Source organism: Suncus etruscus, chromosome 14, assembly GCF_024139225.1.
Source record: "Suncus etruscus isolate mSunEtr1 chromosome 14, mSunEtr1.pri.cur, whole genome shotgun sequence".
NCBI lineage: Eukaryota > Metazoa > Chordata > Mammalia > Eulipotyphla > Soricidae > Suncus > Suncus etruscus.
Window position 1 is genome coordinate 86,280,405 of NC_064861.1, and position 16,427 is coordinate 86,296,831.

General features: G+C 58.7%; 2 protein-coding genes across 2 annotated transcripts in view; both read left to right on the top strand.

The window, feature by feature from the left end:
* Positions 1-621: 621 nt before the first annotated feature.
* On the top strand, positions 622-15,957 carry ARHGEF1 (Rho guanine nucleotide exchange factor 1). The gene is made up of 29 exons (XM_049787228.1): positions 622-1,426; positions 1,517-1,600; positions 2,047-2,160; positions 5,069-5,167; positions 5,270-5,312; positions 5,452-5,698; positions 6,152-6,181; positions 6,375-6,474; positions 7,160-7,256; positions 7,341-7,376; positions 7,660-7,797; positions 8,250-8,355; positions 9,323-9,490; positions 9,695-9,840; positions 11,820-11,966; positions 12,146-12,228; positions 12,392-12,517; positions 12,630-12,744; positions 12,834-12,931; positions 13,038-13,118; positions 13,215-13,290; positions 13,377-13,544; positions 13,926-14,013; positions 14,141-14,227; positions 14,574-14,650; positions 14,743-14,829; positions 15,040-15,197; positions 15,279-15,374; positions 15,603-15,957. The coding sequence occupies exons 1-28, from the start codon at positions 1,397-1,399 to the stop codon at positions 15,360-15,362; spliced, it is 2,913 nt and encodes a 970-aa protein (XP_049643185.1). The 5' UTR covers positions 622-1,396; the 3' UTR covers positions 15,363-15,374; positions 15,603-15,957.
* Positions 15,209-16,427, top strand: part of CIC (capicua transcriptional repressor) — a 356,202-nt gene continuing 354,983 nt past the window's right edge. Inside the window, exon 1 of the mRNA XM_049787135.1 lies at positions 15,209-15,214. The gene's annotated coding sequence lies outside the window, so the exon portion shown is untranslated. The remainder of the gene's footprint in view (positions 15,215-16,427) is intronic.

Here is a 16,427-nt window from a genome sequence, read left to right on the forward strand (position 1 = left end):
GGAGAATGAAAGTGATGCCTGAGGCCAGAGAGAGCACAGGGGTAAGACGCTGTGGAGTTTGATCCCTAGCATTGCTGGAGTGATCCCTGAGCACAACAATTATTAAAGGCCCAAATCCTTTAATAATAATAAAGTGATGCCTGCTCAGGGGAACCAGAAGGTTGGCAGCTGGACACCCTGGGAAGCTAGTGCTCTGGAGAATCCTGAGGGAAGAGGCCAGGTGATGGAAGGGTCACTTGGCCTGCAAATAGCTTGGAACTATGGGGAGCCCTCCCCCTCTGCTGTGGCCTACCCCATCCCTGTTTCTACAGGGCCTTCCCACCTGACACTGGTCACAGCTGCTGTGGCATTAGTCAGACTGAGGGAGGAAGAGACAGGGAGAAGTTGCAGACTCCCCAGGGGACAAGAGAGGAGAGGCGGAAGGAAGAGAGAGTGTGTGTGGGGACCAGGGCTGCTGCTGTGGACTCTAAGGACAGAGCTGGGGACTGGAGGGGGGGACAGGGTGAGGCAGGGGTGTGGCTGAAGGTCATGGAGGGACAAGAAGGACAGGTGGAGGAAAAGGAGGAGACAGAAGAAGAGGTATTGTGAGCAGAGAGCCCTGTTCAGAGGGCCAGAGTGAGGGACATGCCCTGGGGACCAGTGTCTGTGGATCAGTGCCTCAGAAACAACAGGTTCTCAGGGGCATAAACTTGGGGTGAAGGGGACTCTTAAGGAGGAGGGTTCCGGGGTTTGTTTTCTTAGATGGGGGTTGGGGACTTGCCATTGTGACTTCCTGTCCCCGGAAGTGGGGCTGGTGGGTTCGGAGGCAATATCCTGCCCCCCTTCAGAGATCAGAGGAGACTCTCCCCACCCAGCCCCTTTATCTTCTCTCTAGCCCACTCAGCCCTGTCTGTCCCCAGGACCCTGTCCTCCTCACTCAGACCCAAGAGTTCAGGGCCCACAACCCCTCACCTCCTCCCTCAGACCCTGGAGTATAGAACTCAGTTCTTCTTCCTTCTGACCCAGAGCTTCAGAACCTGGACTCTTCTCTGACCCAAGGTCCAGACCTCCAACTCCTCCCTCTGACCCAGAGGTTCAGACCCTGGGCTCCTCCCTTCTCCCTCGGACCTAGTTCAGGCCAGCAGCTCCCTCCTCTGTCAGGGCCCCGAAACTGCAGGCTGTGGTGGATCCAGACTTCTGGGGCCCCCCCTTCCTGTCCTTCGGTCCCCGCCCTGCTGGCCTCTGAAGGGCTCTTTGTGGCACACAGAGGCCCCATTGAGCTGGAGGCCCCGAACGGAGGGGGGTTGGGGGGGCCTGTTTACTCACCTTCGCACCTGGGCCAGGAATCTGTGAGTAACCGCCCAGGCCTGCGCTTCCCCTAACCACCACCCTCCTCTCCCCCAGCCCTGCAGCGCCCATGGAGGCCGAAGACTGCACCCGAGGGGTGGTAAGTGGCCAGAGCTGGGGGTTGAGGGGGCTGAAGGGGCTGCAAGAGGGGGAACACTGTGAACTGAAGCTTCCCCTCTTCCCCCCACAGGTCCCCGGGGCACCCCGGCCTGGCTCGATGCCCATCAGCATCATCGGGGCCGAGGATGAGGATTTTGAGAATGAGCTGGAGACGGTGAGGGGGAGATGATGGGAGGATCGGGCCCAGGCACCTCCTCTGTTAAGCTCCACCCTTGGGTGCTGTTTCCCTGCCTATGCCCTCCCCAACACTCCCTGGTATATCTGCCCTCATCTCCACCAAGCCAGTGTCGTTTCCCCCCACCCCTACTGACGCCCAGATCTGCCTTGTGGTCCTCACTCCCCCACATTGTGACAAAAACCATCCCCAATGCCTGACCCCCAACTCTGACTCTGACCCTTCTGGGCTCTTCCTCCCTACAGTTTATGTTTTAGGGGCTGCACTCTGCAGTGCTGGGCCAGCTTTTTTTCACCTACACCTCAGTGCTCTGGTGTTGGTGACCCTGAAGTGTTGGTCCCTGAACCCCAGACTCCTCCCACCTTGCCATCTTATTTATACACCCCCCCCCCCTTTACTTCTTATTTCCCGTTTCCCACCCTCAGAACTCAGATGAGCAGAACAGCCAGTTCCAGAGCCTCGAGGATGTCAAGCGGAGGCCGGCCCACCTCATGGCCCTCCTGCACCATGTGGCCCTGCAGTTTGAGCCAGGACCCCTGGTGAGGGTGTGAGGAGAGCGAGAGAGAGAGAGAGAGAGAGAGAGAGAGAGAGAGAGAGAGAGAGGAGAGAGAGAGAGGGGAGAGAGAGAGAGAGAGGGGAGAGAGAGGAGAGAGAGAGAGGAGAGAGAGAGAGAGGGGAGAGAGAGGAGAGAGAGAGAGAGAGAGAGAGAGAGAGAGAGAGAGAGAGAGAGAGAGAGAGAGAGAGAGAGAGAGAGACTGGTATACTATACTGGTGGGTGCGGCCCTGTAAATGATGATGCTGGTGAGGTCAGATCCCAAGATGTAGAAGTCGATGGTGAGGTCAGATCTTTTCCTTTGGTTTTGTTTTGGGGCCACACCCAGTGGCACTCAGGGGGGTTACTCCAGGCTCTGTGCTCAGAAATCACTCCTGGCATGTTTGGGGGACCATATGGGGTGCTGGGGACCAACCTGGTCCATCCCAGGTCCACCTCATCACCACATGCAAGGCAAACACCCTGTGGCTGTGCTATCTCTCTGGCCCCTGGTGAGGGGCCAGAGTATCTGAGGGCGAGTAGAGCCCTCACAAAGAAGCATCCCAGCCACTTCCGGGGAAAGTTTTATTGTAGGTGGGAAATTGCTATTTATATTAGGGGAGAGAAGGGTGTGGACTGTGTCAGCCAATCAGGTAGGAAGTGAGAGGGGTTAAAACAGGGTGTGTGCTTCTGAAGACAGCATAAGGGGATTAGGGAAAGCAGGGAGTGTACTCTGGGTGTTAAAACTGGGTGTGTGCTTAAGCTACAGGGCGGGGCCAGCTAGTACTTGGGGGAAGGCTACCATCATCTGTATGTGAGGACCCCTCCCCAGAGTCCAGAAACACAGATCTAGAAGGCCTAGAGATCTAGAAACAGCAGGAGCCAGAGTCCACCACGTGATCTTGACTAGAGTGCAGCTGCCTCTGTGAGTCTCAAGCCCTAGTGGAAAATAGGTACAAGGACAGGACTGCCCACTCTAAACGCCACTTCCCCTGTGCCTGTGGCTGCAGCACCCCTTATAAGCAGCCTTTGCCACCAGGTCCAAATAGAAGACACACCCCCTTCACTCTTACATAGTCTCAGTGCTCTGGGCTGGCTGCCTTCTGTCCCCCAGGTCTAGGGAGACCGCAGACCCTGTCTAGAAGCACACAGCCCTCCAGGCAGTGAGATCATCCGGAACCCTTCCTGTTAGGCAGGACGTACAGAGGGGAGAGAGGCCACCCAAGGCACAGGGTCCATCCCAAAGGACCCTGTGCAGTGTACGTGGTGGTATTGGGAGCAGCAGCAGCCTCCAGGTAGCCAGGAGCCAGTGCATGTATCGGGGAAGAACCCCCTCTCCCCCAAAGCTCCAGAGACTCAAGGAAAGCAGGAAATTACTTTCCTCTTAGAAATGGGGCTTTCATGGGCAAGAGCCCTCCTCCCCACTCCTGGAAAAATCTAGAACTCAGGTTCGTGGAAAGCAAGATCTGGAGAGTGGGCTCGGTGGGAGTCACCCAGGGCATTTGATTTGGAGAGGGTCTTCATGTGTCACTCAAACCTCACCAGCTGAGGGCGCTGCTGAGAGATACTTGGGGAGCTTCTCTTGGCTTCAGGTCAAGGTGTTTTTTTTTTTGTTTGTTTGTTTGGTTGGTTGGTTTTGGGTCACACCCAGCAGCGCTCAGGGGTTACTCCTGGCTCTATGCTCAGAAATCACTCCTGGCAGGCTCAGGGGACCATATGAGATGCCGGGATTTGAACCACTGACCTTCTGCATGAAAGGCAAAGGCAAACAAACGCCTACCTCCATGCTATCTCTCAGGCCCCTGTTTTATTTTTTTCCTTAAACTTTATTGATTGATTGATTGATTGATTTTTGGGCCACACCTAGGGATGCTCAGGGGGTCACTCCTGGCTCTGCACTCAGAAATCGTCCCTGGCAGGCTGAGGGACCATATGGGACACAGAATCGAACCGGGTCCCTCCCAGGTCAGACTCATGCAAGGCAAATGCCCCACCACTATGCAATCTCTCCAGCCCCGAAGGTGGTTTTTGTTTCTTTTTTTTGTTTGTTTTGGACCACACCTGGCTGGCACTCAAGGGTTACTCCTAGCTCTGCACTCAGGAATCACTCCTGGCTGGCGCTCAAGGGTTACTTCTAGCTCTATGCTCAGGAATCACTCCTGGCAGGCTCAGGGGACCATATGGGATGCTGGGGATCAAACCCAGGTCGGCTGCTCATAAGGTAGGCACCCTCCCCAATCCACTATTGCTCCAGCCCATCTTGTGAAATTTTGCTTTGGTGAGGCAGCTGCTCTGGAGCAAGTTCTTGGAAACCCTCACCCTATCCCTCCCCTGATTGGCATTCCCAATATCCTAGCAGTTTGAGCCTCCACTGCATGCCTGTGTCCCCTAGCGCAGGGCTGGTATCTGACAGTGCCGGGTTCTGCTAAATAAAGGACTCTTCGCCTAAATGTTCCCACTGTGCTGGAAACCAGGGGCTGGGACCCTGAAGAGTCAGAATTTGCCCTCCCCGCAACCCCACTCAGCAACCTCGAGTTGCTTTTGGGATTTTTGAGCAGCGGAACAGAGTGGACAGGAGTCCTGCCCTCCTATACTATGCAAGCATCTTGCACTCAGTTTTCTTGTCTGAAAAATGGGCCGACCCCAGGCCCATTCAGCAGGTGACTGTGTGCTCTTGCACAGCTGCAGAGGCAGCTGCAAGGGTGGTGGCTGCTGCTGGTGGGAAGAGGGTGCTGGAACCACAGATCTAGAAAACCAACAGAAACTGACTGTGGTATAACCCCAAGGAGACTGTGAGGGAAGGGGGGGGGAGCCTGGGTGTGGGGATAGTGACGATCAGGGAGGAGGTGGTAGCTGGGACTGGGAGAACTGAGATGGTGGCAAGGAAGGCAGGTCCCTCTTTGTGTCCCTCCCAGCTATGCTCTCTGCACGCGGACATGCTGGTCTCGCTGGGCCCTAAGGAGGCCAGGAAGGCCTTCCTCGACTTCTACCACAGCTTCCTGGAGAAGACGGCGGTGAGCACCCCTGGAGAGGTGGAGGGTGGGTGGGGGCCCTGCTCCAGCTGGCCCCCCAGCCTACTCTCCTCCCTTCACCCACCCCCTCTCTCTTCTGAGCAGATCCTGCGTGTGCCTGTCCCGCCCTCTGTTTCCTTTGAGCTTGGTAAGGAGAGGAGAAGGGGGTGCAGGCTGGGGTATGACCCAGGCCTCCCTCCTTGGAGCCACTGGACATCAGGGATGGCTGGGGAGGGAGGCCCCCCGGGAAATTGGCTTCCAAACCCAGTGTGTGTCCCCACACACAGACCGCACGCGGCCGGACCTCCTTTCTGAGGACCACCAGAGGCAGTTCGTACAGGAGGTGGTGCAGAGCCTGCAGGCGGCCGTGACTCGGCAGCTGGAAGATTTCCGCTCCAAGCGGCTCATGGGCATGACGCCCTGGGAGCAGGACCTGAGCCAGCTGGAGGCCTGGGTGGGGCGTGACCGTGCCACCTTCGAGGCCCGGGAGCGGCATGTGGCCGAGCGGCTGCTGTCTCACCTGGAGGAGATGCAGTGAGTGGGTACAGGGGAGTTTGCCCCACAGCAGCTTCTCAGGTCCTTGGTTCTCCTGGTTCTGTGACTCCTCCATCCCCTCTCCCTCACATCTAGGTCTCGCCTCCTTTTATTTTTTATTTTTTATTGGGGGGGCCACACCCAGTGGCACTCGAGTTCCTCCTGGCTCTACGCTCAGAAATCATTCCTGGCAGGTTTGGGGGACTATATGGGTTGCCAGGGATCAAACCCAGATTGGCTATGTGCAAGGCAAATGCCCTACAGGCTATGCTGTCACTCCGGCCCCCCTTCCTTCTGCAGTTGCCTGCGCATGAGCAATCTTCCCTGGCCCTTTGACAGTTGTCCTACTTCACTTCTCTACCCCAGTGCTAGCAGCTAGGACACAGGTGCTGAGTAGGTGGGCCTTTCAGGGCTCAGCATCTGGGCCACCCACTTCTGTCTGTCCCCTTGCAGGCACACCATCTCTGCGGACGAGGAGAAGAGGTGATGGCGGAGCGAGGATGGGACAGGCACTTGGTGTGGGGGGCCAGGGCGTGGAGACCTCCCAGGCTACCCTTTTCCCCACCCTACCCTCTACCTTCTGTCCCCCTTACTCAGTGGGGAGTGGTTGTGGGTTGGGAGAGGGGAGTCTGTTTGGTGCATTGGAGCCCTCGCCAATACCTTGTGGGCCCCCCAGTGCCGCTGTGGTCAATGGCATCAGCCTCTACATGCGCCACCTCGGGGTGCGGACCAAGAGCGGGGACAAGAAGTCGGGGAGAAATTTCTTCCGGAAAAAGGTGCTTCCCAGGAGCCAAAGTGGTAACACAGAGGGGGTGGCATTTGCTTTGCATGTACCCAACCCGGGTTCGATCTCCAACATCCCATATGGTCCCCTGGGCCTATAGGAGTTATTTCTGAGCACAGAGCCAGGAGTAACCCCTGAGCACCACCAGATGTAGCCACTTCCCCAAAACAAGTTCTTCCCAGGGGCTGGATCGATAGCACAGTGGGGCTCGTGCTTGCCTTGCCTACTGCTGATGTTTGATCCTCAGTATTCCATATGTTCCCCAAGTCCTCCTAGAATGATTCTTTTTTTTTCTTTTTTTTTTTGGGGGGGGGTCACACCTGGCAGTGCTCAGGGGTTACTCCTGGCTCTATGCTCAGAAATTGCCCCCGGCAGGCACGAGGGACCATATGGGATGCCGGGATTTGAACCATTGTCCTTCTGGATGCAAGGCAAATGCCTTACCTCCATGGTATCTCCGACCCCCCCAAGAATGATTCTTGAGTATAGAGTCAGGAGTAAGCCCTGAGCTTGGTGTGGGCCCCCCAAAAAATAAAAAGGTGCTTCTCTAAATACCCAAACCAGGCCCGAATCCTCATGAAAGACTCCACTGGGTGTCACTCTACACCCTTTGGGGTTTGAGTCTCCTGTGTTGGCACCTGAAGAAAGCCTGGCCTCCTGTCCTGCCCCTCCTGCAGGTTATGGGGAACCGGCGCTCAGATGAGCCGACCAAACCCAAGAAGGGGCTGAGCAGCTTTCTGGATGCAGCCCGCTGGAGCCGGGGGGAGCCCCCAGGTGAGACACCCACCCTCAGCCCTGCTGGCTCCCTACTTTTCCCAACACCTTTCCTTACAGCCTCATGATCCCATTTTGTTTCAGCCCCAGATTTCCGACATCTCAAAACTGATACCGATGGTATGGCCGAAGTCACAGCATCACAGCACTGGAACAGGGAGGGGACCTGATGGGGTTGGGGTTGGCCCCCCTGGAATGAGGAAGAAGGCTTGGGGATGGATCCCTGGGTCTAAGAGAGGAGGAACCTCTGGTGCAAGGAGGGGCACATGCCTCCCGGGACAAAAGGGACAGAAGGACAGACTGCAAGATCGGGGGCCCTTTTGCATTAAAGCTGAGGACTCAGTTTCCTCTTCTTTCCTTCCTCCTCCCTCCATCCTTCCCTCCCTCCCCCATCCCTCTGCAGCTGAAAGGTCTGGCCTGGCCGAAAGGAAGGGGGGCCTGGGGATACCTTCCCGGGACCGGAATATTGGGGCCTCTGTCCAGGAAAACCCTGGATTCTCTGTGCTCCCTCCGCCTGGAGACAGCCCAGACCGGGAAGCAGGTGAGAGGGCCCTGTTGTGATTCTGTCAGGCCCCAGGTTTATTTATCCTGGGATCATGCCCGCTTCCAATAGCTGCCCTTCTTGCATCTGGTCACTAGTGTTCACAACTATTCCTGTCCTCAGTTTACCCTTTTCTGGCCTCCCTTCTCAGCCCTGACCTTAAGCCTAGTGAGGATCCCAGTGAGTTGGACTCTGCATTTCTCTCCAACCCCGTTTCCCTGATTCTGAGCACAGTGCTCATACACACACACACACACACACACACACACACACACACACACACACACACACACACACACACACACACACACACGTGTGGGTAGGGAGGAGGGAGCCCCCCTGAGGTCTTGTCTGGCCTGCCCTTACAGCCTGCAGTCATTCTCCCCCAGCCCATCCCCTTCTCCCAGAACCCAGACCTTGACTGTGTCTCTACACCTTTATGCCCCTCACAGGTGTGGACGCCCCTCCGGAGATGGGGGAGCCGTCCCCACAGGGCCCCGCCAGCCTGGAGCCCCCCATCCCTCTGGAGAACACAGAGGAGGGTGCTGACTCGGAGAGGTGCGGGGTCACTTGGGGAGGACAGGGTGCAGGGTGGCTGGGGTGTGGCTTGGTTCTGCTGCACCTGCCTGTCCCAGCTGCTTCCTCTCCGCCTCTCTCTCCCTTCCTTCCTCTTCCCCTTTTCCTTTCTCTATTTCCTCCCTTTTCTCTTCCAGTTTCTTCTCCTTCCTCTCCTGCCTCCTTCTCCCCCTTTCCCCCTCAGACCCTCACTTTCTCCTCCCTCTCCCACTTCTCTTTGAAGCCTTGCCCCCCACTCCTCCCCGCAGCCTGGCTTCTGCTTCCTGGTGACCCTCTCCCCATCCCTCAGCCCCCCACCCTTCTGTGCTCCATGCCCGGGGGCCCTGTCCCCCTCAGAGTTGGGGGGCAGGCTCTGCCCCCCGCCCGTCCACGTGCTGCTGCTTGAGGGACCCTTTGGTGGGTGTGGGGAGGTGAGTGGGTGTCCTCTGGGTCCACCTCTGACCCTGTGCCCTTTTCTCCCCAGAAGGTGGAAGAGGTGGGTGTCTGGGCCCTGGGAGGAGGGGGGCCACCCCTGTCCTTGCCTAGATCCCTTCCCTAGGTTGAGCCCTTCCCCAAACCCCTCCTCTATCACCCCCTTCTCTTCAAAGAACTAAATATTGAAATTTTCCACACCACTTCCCTGTCCTTGTCCCTGTCTCCAAACCAGGGAAGGAGGGGTCTGTCCCTTGGTCCATCCTGGGGTCCCCTTCCCCTGATATCAGCATCCCTCCTGACCACCACCATCCCACTCCCAGCACCCTCAGTTCCCACCGCACTCCCTGACTCTTCTCTTTTCTGTTGCATGTCCCTGTCCTGTCCTGGTCTGTCCCCACCTCTGTCCTGTCCTGGTTTGTCTGTCCTGTCTCTGACCCCACCTCTGTTCCTGTCCTGTCTCTGTCCCTGTCTCTCCCTGTCCTGGTCTGTCCCTCATCCTGGCCTCTGCCTGCCTGGTGTGGGCCTCGGGGTGCAGACTGTCGGGGCGTCTGGGGCGTTCAGAGAGCTTGCGGGTGACTGATCGCCGCCGGCCTTCCCGGGGCAGCCTCGGGACGAAGGGCCGGGGTGGGGGCCGCTCCCGGAGTGACGTGGACATGGACCCCAGCTCTGCCACGGCCGCGCTCGGCCCTGCCCGACGAGCCACGTACGTGCCTCTTGACCCGGCTGTGGAGGCAGCTGGGGTGGGTGGGGATGCGTTTATTGTGGAGTCTCGGGTCACTCAGGGTCTTCGGCAGAACCACAAGAGGGGCAGGGGGCTGCTGTATCTGAAGGTGGTAGTCGGTCAGCATGGGGAACCTGCTGCCCACACCAGAAGTGCCCAAGCCCCAGCCTGACCTCTGCCCCACAGCCCTGAACCTGGGGACGAGGGGGAGCCGGGGCGGCCCACGCAGGAACCGGAGCCTGAGGAACCCCCTGGCTGGCGGGAGTTGGTCCCCCCAGACACCCTGCACAGCTTGCCCAAGAGCCAGGTGAAGCGGCAGGAGGTGATCAGTGGTAAGCGCCTCCCACACCCCTCATGGCCACAAAGGGTAGGAGGCAAGATTTGGAGGGGACCTTCGCAGGTGGTGGTGGTGGTGGTGTGTGTCTATAGAATAGAACGTTCCGGGGCTGGAGAGATAGCATGGAGGTAAAGCGTTTGCCTTTCATGCAAGAGGTCATCGGTTCGAATCCCAGCGTCCCATATGGTCCCCTGTGCCTGCCAGGAGCTATTTCTGAGCAGACAGCCATGAGTAACCCCTGAGCACCGCCGGGTGTGACCCAAAAACAAAAAAAACAAAAAAAGAGGAACTAAACTGGCCTTGCTTGTGATTCTTTAAAAAAAAAAAAAAAGTTCCTGCTTCTGGGCAAGAGGATGAAATCCTTTTTTGTCTGGGTTCTTTTTTTTTTGGGGGGGGGGGGCAGCACTCAGGGATTACTCCTGGCTCTGCGCTCAGAAATCACTCCTGGCAGGCTCAGGGGACCACAAGGGATGCTGGGATTAGAACCATCACCTTCTGCATGCAAGGCAAACGCCTTACCTCCATGTTATCTCTCTGACCCCATGTCTGGGTTCTTTGATTTGGGTGGGGTTTGAGCCACATCCTACAGCACTCAGGGGTTACTCCCAGCTCTGTGTTCAGAAATCGCTCCTGGCAGGTCAGGGGATAATATGGGATGCTGGAAATTGAAATCGGGTCAGTCCTTGGTCAACTGCATGCAAGGCAAATGCCTTACTGTTGCGTTACCACTCTGGCTTTATCTGGATTCTTACGTATTTTGGGGGGCATACTTAGTGGTTCTCGGGACTTTTCGCTTTATCTGGGGGTCACTGCTACTGGACTTGGGGGACCATATAGGATGTCAGAGATTGAATACATGTTAACTGCATACAAGTGTGTCCATCCTTTTGTCCTATTGCTCTAGCCCCCTGTCTAGAGTCTTTCCCTTGAAGTCAAATGAAGTCAGATTGCTTTGGCAAAAGGGAAAGCTTGTTTGTTTGTCGTGGTGCCCATGGGGACAGAACCCAGGGCCTCACCCAAGGGCAAGGCAGGCTCCCTGCCACTGAGCCACAGGCCCACCCCCCACCCCCGGCACAGCAGAGAAAGTTGGCTGGCACGTTTGGAAATTTACTCACAGGCCTCTTCTCAGAGGCTGGAGAAAAGGGTTATATTCAGAACTTTTAGGGCAGGAGGCGAGTCCCTAAGGGAGTTACAGATCCCTTGTGAGGATATGATCAGAATGTAAGAACTGCCCAATAGAACTTTCTGGAATGAAGGGAAGCTGCGAAAGCTGTTGTGTCCGCCCTGCCCCTGTGGCTGGCGCGCACTGGCATTGTGACGGGAACAGCTTTGTGCCAAGATGTGCCTCGGGGCCAGAGAGATAGCACAGCGGCGTTTGCCTTGCAAGCAGCCGATCCAGGACCTAAGGTGGTTGGTTCAAATTCCGGCATCCCATATGGTCCCCCGTGCCTGCCATGAGCTATTTCTGAGCAGATAGCCAGGAGTAACCTCTAAGCACTGCAGGGTGTGGCCCAAAAAACAAAAAACAAAACAAAACAAAAAAGATGTGCCTATTCTTCTTATTGGGCATCTGACATGGGGGTGCAGATGGAGCTGGAGGCTGCCCTATCAACAAGGCTACTTGTTTCCCCAGAAACTTAGGCATAACTCACCAAAATAGGTCACTAGTCTCGGGGACTTCTGGGGCCCCTGGAGCTCGGGTGCACACTTTGTGGGTCCTCTACCCCGAGCCCCCCCAATTTGGCTCTTAACCTGGGCCTGGGAGGAATCCTTATGCAGACGTGGGACTGAAGGGCGCCCCTACTGGTTCTACCCAGACATGTATCTATGCTGGGACCAGGACGGTGCCATGCCTCCTCCTGGCTGGCTGCTGGGCCCTCAGGGAAGGCAGTAGACCCCCTTCTCCTTGCTCACTCCCCCAGCCCCACTGTGTGTGCCCTTCTCCAACCATGGCCCCTGCTTCCCGGCCCGCAGAGCTGCTGGTGACGGAGGCGGCCCACGTGCGTATGCTCCGGGTGCTACATGATCTCTTCTACCAGCCCATGGCCGACGGGGGTTTCTTCCCGTTGGAGGAGCTGCAGAACATCTTCCCCAGCCTGGATGAGCTCATTGAGGTGCACTGTGAGTGTGGCCCACCGCCCCGAGCTCAACCAGGCCTCAGGAGCTCACATTGTAGGATCACGTCCACCAGCACAGCCAGGGGTGGGCCCCACGGATTAGACCCAGCTGGCCTAATTAGATCCTGTCCTGCTCTCCATGTACAATATGCCCCCCATTTCCCCTCTGCCCGCCGCCCTCAGCCCTATTCCTCGATCGCCTGGTGAAGCGGAGGCAGGACAGCGGCCACATCATCGAGGAGATCGGAGACGTGCTCCTGGCCCGGGTGAGGGCACCTGGCCCAGCCCTTGCCCCCACTCCCAGCTCTCCCAGCTGGGGGCCCTGTACCCCATCCAAGCCCCCGGGGCCTGTCCTGCCCCCTATCTAGGCTGCCGACTGCACCTGGAGACACCCCTGAGACGCCCCTCTGGGTCTGCCTCTCGCTGTAGTTCGATGGGACAGAGGGTTCCTGGTTCCAGAAAATTTCCTCCCGCTTCTGCAGCCGCCAGTCATTTGCCTTAGAGCAGCTCAAAGCCAAACAGCGCAAGGAACCTCGGTTCTGTGCCTTCGTGCAGGTGAGCCCCCCTTTGCCCCCCCCAACATTGCCTGGTCCTGGGAGAGGAGCCAGGGGCAGGTCACCCCCTCCCCATGGGCAGCCTGAGCTGGACAGCGCCCCTGCACCCCCAGGAGGCGGAGAGCCGGCCACGGTGTCGCCGCCTACAGCTGAAGGACATGATCCCCACGGAGATGCAGCGGCTCACCAAGTACCCACTGCTGCTGCAGAGTATCGGGCAAAACACAGGTAGGCAGGGCAGGGCCAGTGCAGGTGCACCGGGACCACCAGCCACCAGGGATGGGCCTCATCCTGGCCGTTGTCCCTTGGGCCCACAGAGGAGACCAAGGAGCGGGAGAAGGTGGAGCGGGCCGCCGAGTGCTGCCGGGAAATCCTGCACCACGTCAACCAGGCCGTGCGTGACATGGAGGATCTGCTAGTGAGTCCGCTGGGTGGGCGGCCAACTCCAGTTGGGGTCACTCCAGCCCTAAGGTGGAGGGTCCGAGCCTAGCCCCTAACAACTGGCCCTTTCCTGTTTGCACCAGCGGCTCAAGGACTATCAGCGTCGCTTGGACTTGTCCCATCTGCGGCAGAGCAGCGACCCCATGTTGAGCGAGTTCAAGGTGACCCACCTGCTGCCTGCCCCTGCCCAACTGCCTGGGGAACCCCATTTTTGCCGACCCCACCCTCAGGGCCACCAACACCCACTTCTTGCCTAGAACCTGGACATCACCAAGAAGAAGCTCATCCATGAGGGCCCGCTGACGTGGCGGGTAACCAAGGACAAGGCTGTGGGTGAGTGCCCCGGGGTGCTGAGAGCCGGGGTGAGTGTTGGGGCACAGTGAGGAGTAGTGCTGAGCTGGTGTCTGCCCTGCCCACAGAGGTTCACGTGCTGCTCCTTGACGACCTCCTGCTGCTGCTGCAGCGTCAGGACGAGCGGCTGCTACTCAAGTCGCACAGCCGTACGCTGACAGCCACACCCGACGGCAAGACCATGCTGCGGCCCGTGCTGCGGCTCACGTCGGCCATGACGCGTGATGTGGCCACAGGTGAGACCCCCTGCATGTGTGCCCAGGGCAGGGTGGTGGTCTGGGGGCAGGGGAAAGTGGGGAGGCCAGAGGAAGGCTTGGAGGCGGGGGAGGGCCGGGGGTCCCAGCACTGAGACCCAGAACATGAGTTTTGCTAAGCGCTAAGGGAAATGCCCCTGAGCGGTACCCCGCTCCCTTGGGTGTGCTGGAAGGACATGGGGCAGCTTGATTGGAAGTGGAAGGGGCAGGTGGTACAGCGCCCCAGGATTTGTGAGCTCCCAGAAGACTCAGTCCAGGACTCAGCTTAGATGAGGGGCTGGGGGCAGAAGGAGTGCAAGTTGGGAACCCAGAGAGGGTACACCTTGGGGTGACGGTAACCCCTGGCCCGTCCTTGCCCTGCAGATCGCAAAGCCTTCTACGTCATTTTCACCTGGGACCAGGAGGCGCAGATCTACGAGCTGGTGGCCCAGACCGTGTCCGAGCGCAAGAAGTGAGGCTGCCCTGGTGCCCCGCAGGACAGAAGGATATATGCCCAGGATGGGTTGGGGGGGGGGGCGCCAGGTACAGGGTCTGGGACCTCTGACTGACTACCTGGGGGGTCTGGCCTGTCTCCCCAGCTGGTGCGCCCTCATCACAGAGACCGCCGGATCCCTGAAGGTCCCCGCCCCTGCCTCCCGCCCCAAACCCCGCCCCAGCCCAAGCAGGTGAGAAGGGTGTGTGTGTGTGTGTGCAGCCCAATGGGTATCCCCACTCCTGTCTGCACCCCACAGCTTTTCTTTTATTTGGGCCACACCTGGCAGCTTTGCTCAGGGATTACTCCTGGCAGTCTCGGGCCACATGGAACGTTGGAGATCCAACCCCAGTTGGCCGTGTACAAAGCATATGCCTTCTACCTCCCCGCTGTGCCATGGCTCTGGCTCCCCTCAGCCTTTCTGATAGGAAGCAGCCCCTCCCCTCCTTCCAGACCTTCTAGTTTCCCCGCCCTGTCTCTGCTTCTGCCTTTGCTCCTGCCCCACCCTGCTGTCTGTTCACCTAGAATTTTCTCCCCAGTACCCGAGAGCCCCTGCTTAACACCGCTGAAAACGGCAGCATAGGCAGCATAGGCCGAGAGGCACCTCCTGCTGACGGTAATTTTGGGGAGCCCTGGGGAGGGGAGGTCTTGATGGGGTTGGGGGCTCCACAGGACGTAGACAGGATCCAAGCCTGGTCCCCCACACAGGCCGGATGGAAAAAATCGTCAGCGCCCTCCTGCCCTTCAGCAGACCCGGCCCTGAGGGCCAGCTCTCCGCCAAGGCGCTACTCAAAGGTAGCCCCACTTGCTGGTGCCTGTGGGACCCCAGGTCCAGTCTCAAGCCCCTCCTCCAGTCCACAGCCATGGGATCTCCCTGCCCTCTCCATCCTCTCTGCCCCAGCCTCCTCTCTGCAGGACCCCCTACTGCCCACCGGCCGCAGCCCCTCCTCTCCCTCCCAATCCCGCCTCTGACTGTCCTCCATGTCCTGCCACCCTCCCTCCCAGTGCTGTCGCTGAAGCGGTTCATGGCAGAGGAGGATACCGGGGTGGGGCCTCCCCAAGAAGGGGATGGGGTGCCAGGGGGTGGCTCCCCGGCTCCCACCCGCACCCAAGAAATGCAGGAGGACCTGCTGGCCCTGGAGGAGATCATCAAGCAAATGGAGGTGATGGCGGCGGGCAGGGGGGTTGGAAAGAAGGGCCAACCTGGAGGACCTCCCACTCACAGTCATGGCCCCCCCAACCAGGAGATGGAAGAGGAGTTCTGTCGCCTACGACTGGTCCTATCTCAGCTCAGGGACGTCACTGCCCCCCCTTCTGGCTGTACTTGAGGTTTGAGGTTCCTGTTCTAGGCAGGTGAGTGGGGGCTCAGGGGAAGGGGTGCCCTGGAGTGGAGGGGTGGAGTCCCTCTTCACCCTCATCTCCATCCATCCCTCTCCTGCCTGCCTGCCTGCCTGCCTGCCTGCCTGCCTGCCTGCCTGTCTGTCTGTCTGTCTATCTGTCTGTCTGTCTCTATTTGTCGGTCTCTGTCTGTCTCTCTTGCTCACCGACTTCTCCATCTCTCTCCTGACAACCAGACTTTCCACCAAGAGGAATGGGAGGACCACCAGAAGGAACAGAGGAGCACGTGAGGGCCCCCAGCCCACAGCACTGCCCGCCACACCCCAGCCCCAGCCCCAGGTTCAGGGGCCCAGCTGCCTGCCGCAACCCCCAGGGCTTGGGGTCTGGTCTCCTCGCCTCCTGCCTTCCACACCAGGGACTCAGGGCTTCATTCCTGGGGGCACCGATGGGACCCCTGTTGTCCGGCCGTCTCAGTATTGCCTGGGGGCCGTCGCTCCCCTCCCCTCCCTGCCCCTCCCCAAGTGCCTTCGCTCTGTTTTTATACCCTGAACCGGAGGTTTATTTTTAATATATATTATCTGAGGAGAGGCCTGTGTTTCCTAGGGCAGGGCCAGGTGGGGCCCTGGACTGGCTTCTGAAATCTTCCGTGGCTGTCCCCCGCTGCTGCTCCTGCGTCTCATTTGTTCCATCATGCCTGTCTTTCCAGGGCTGAACCCCAGAACCCCCCTCCACACACACACACACACACACACCATTCCCTGCTCCCACCCATGCCCCGAGGTCACTGTCCCATGCCTCAGCTTCATTCTTTTATTTTGTAGTAAACTCTCTGGAGGTGTCATGGGGGTCATGGGGAGCTAGAGGGGGCCCTCCTGGGTGGGGGCTGGGGGCGGGGTTATTGCTCTGAGCTCCCTGTCCCCAGGGGGCCTGTGGGGGGGTGTCAGGACCAGACCAGGGCCAGCATGGGGTGGGGACACGGCCATACAAACACACAGGTCACAGCACAGGGGTGGGGGCGCGTATTGCACTTCGGGAGGGGGCCGGGTGGGGACTCC

Coding starts and splice junctions, on each gene's coding strand:
- ARHGEF1 (XM_049787228.1), top strand. CDS start 1,397: ATGGAGGCCGAAGACTGCACCCGAGGGGTG. Junction 1,427..1,516: donor AAGACTGCACCCGAGGGGTG/GTAAGTGGCCAG, acceptor TTCCCCCCACAG/GTCCCCGGGGCACCCCGGCC. Junction 14,651..14,742: donor AGAGGCACCTCCTGCTGACG/GTAATTTTGGGG, acceptor TCCCCCACACAG/GCCGGATGGAAAAAATCGTC.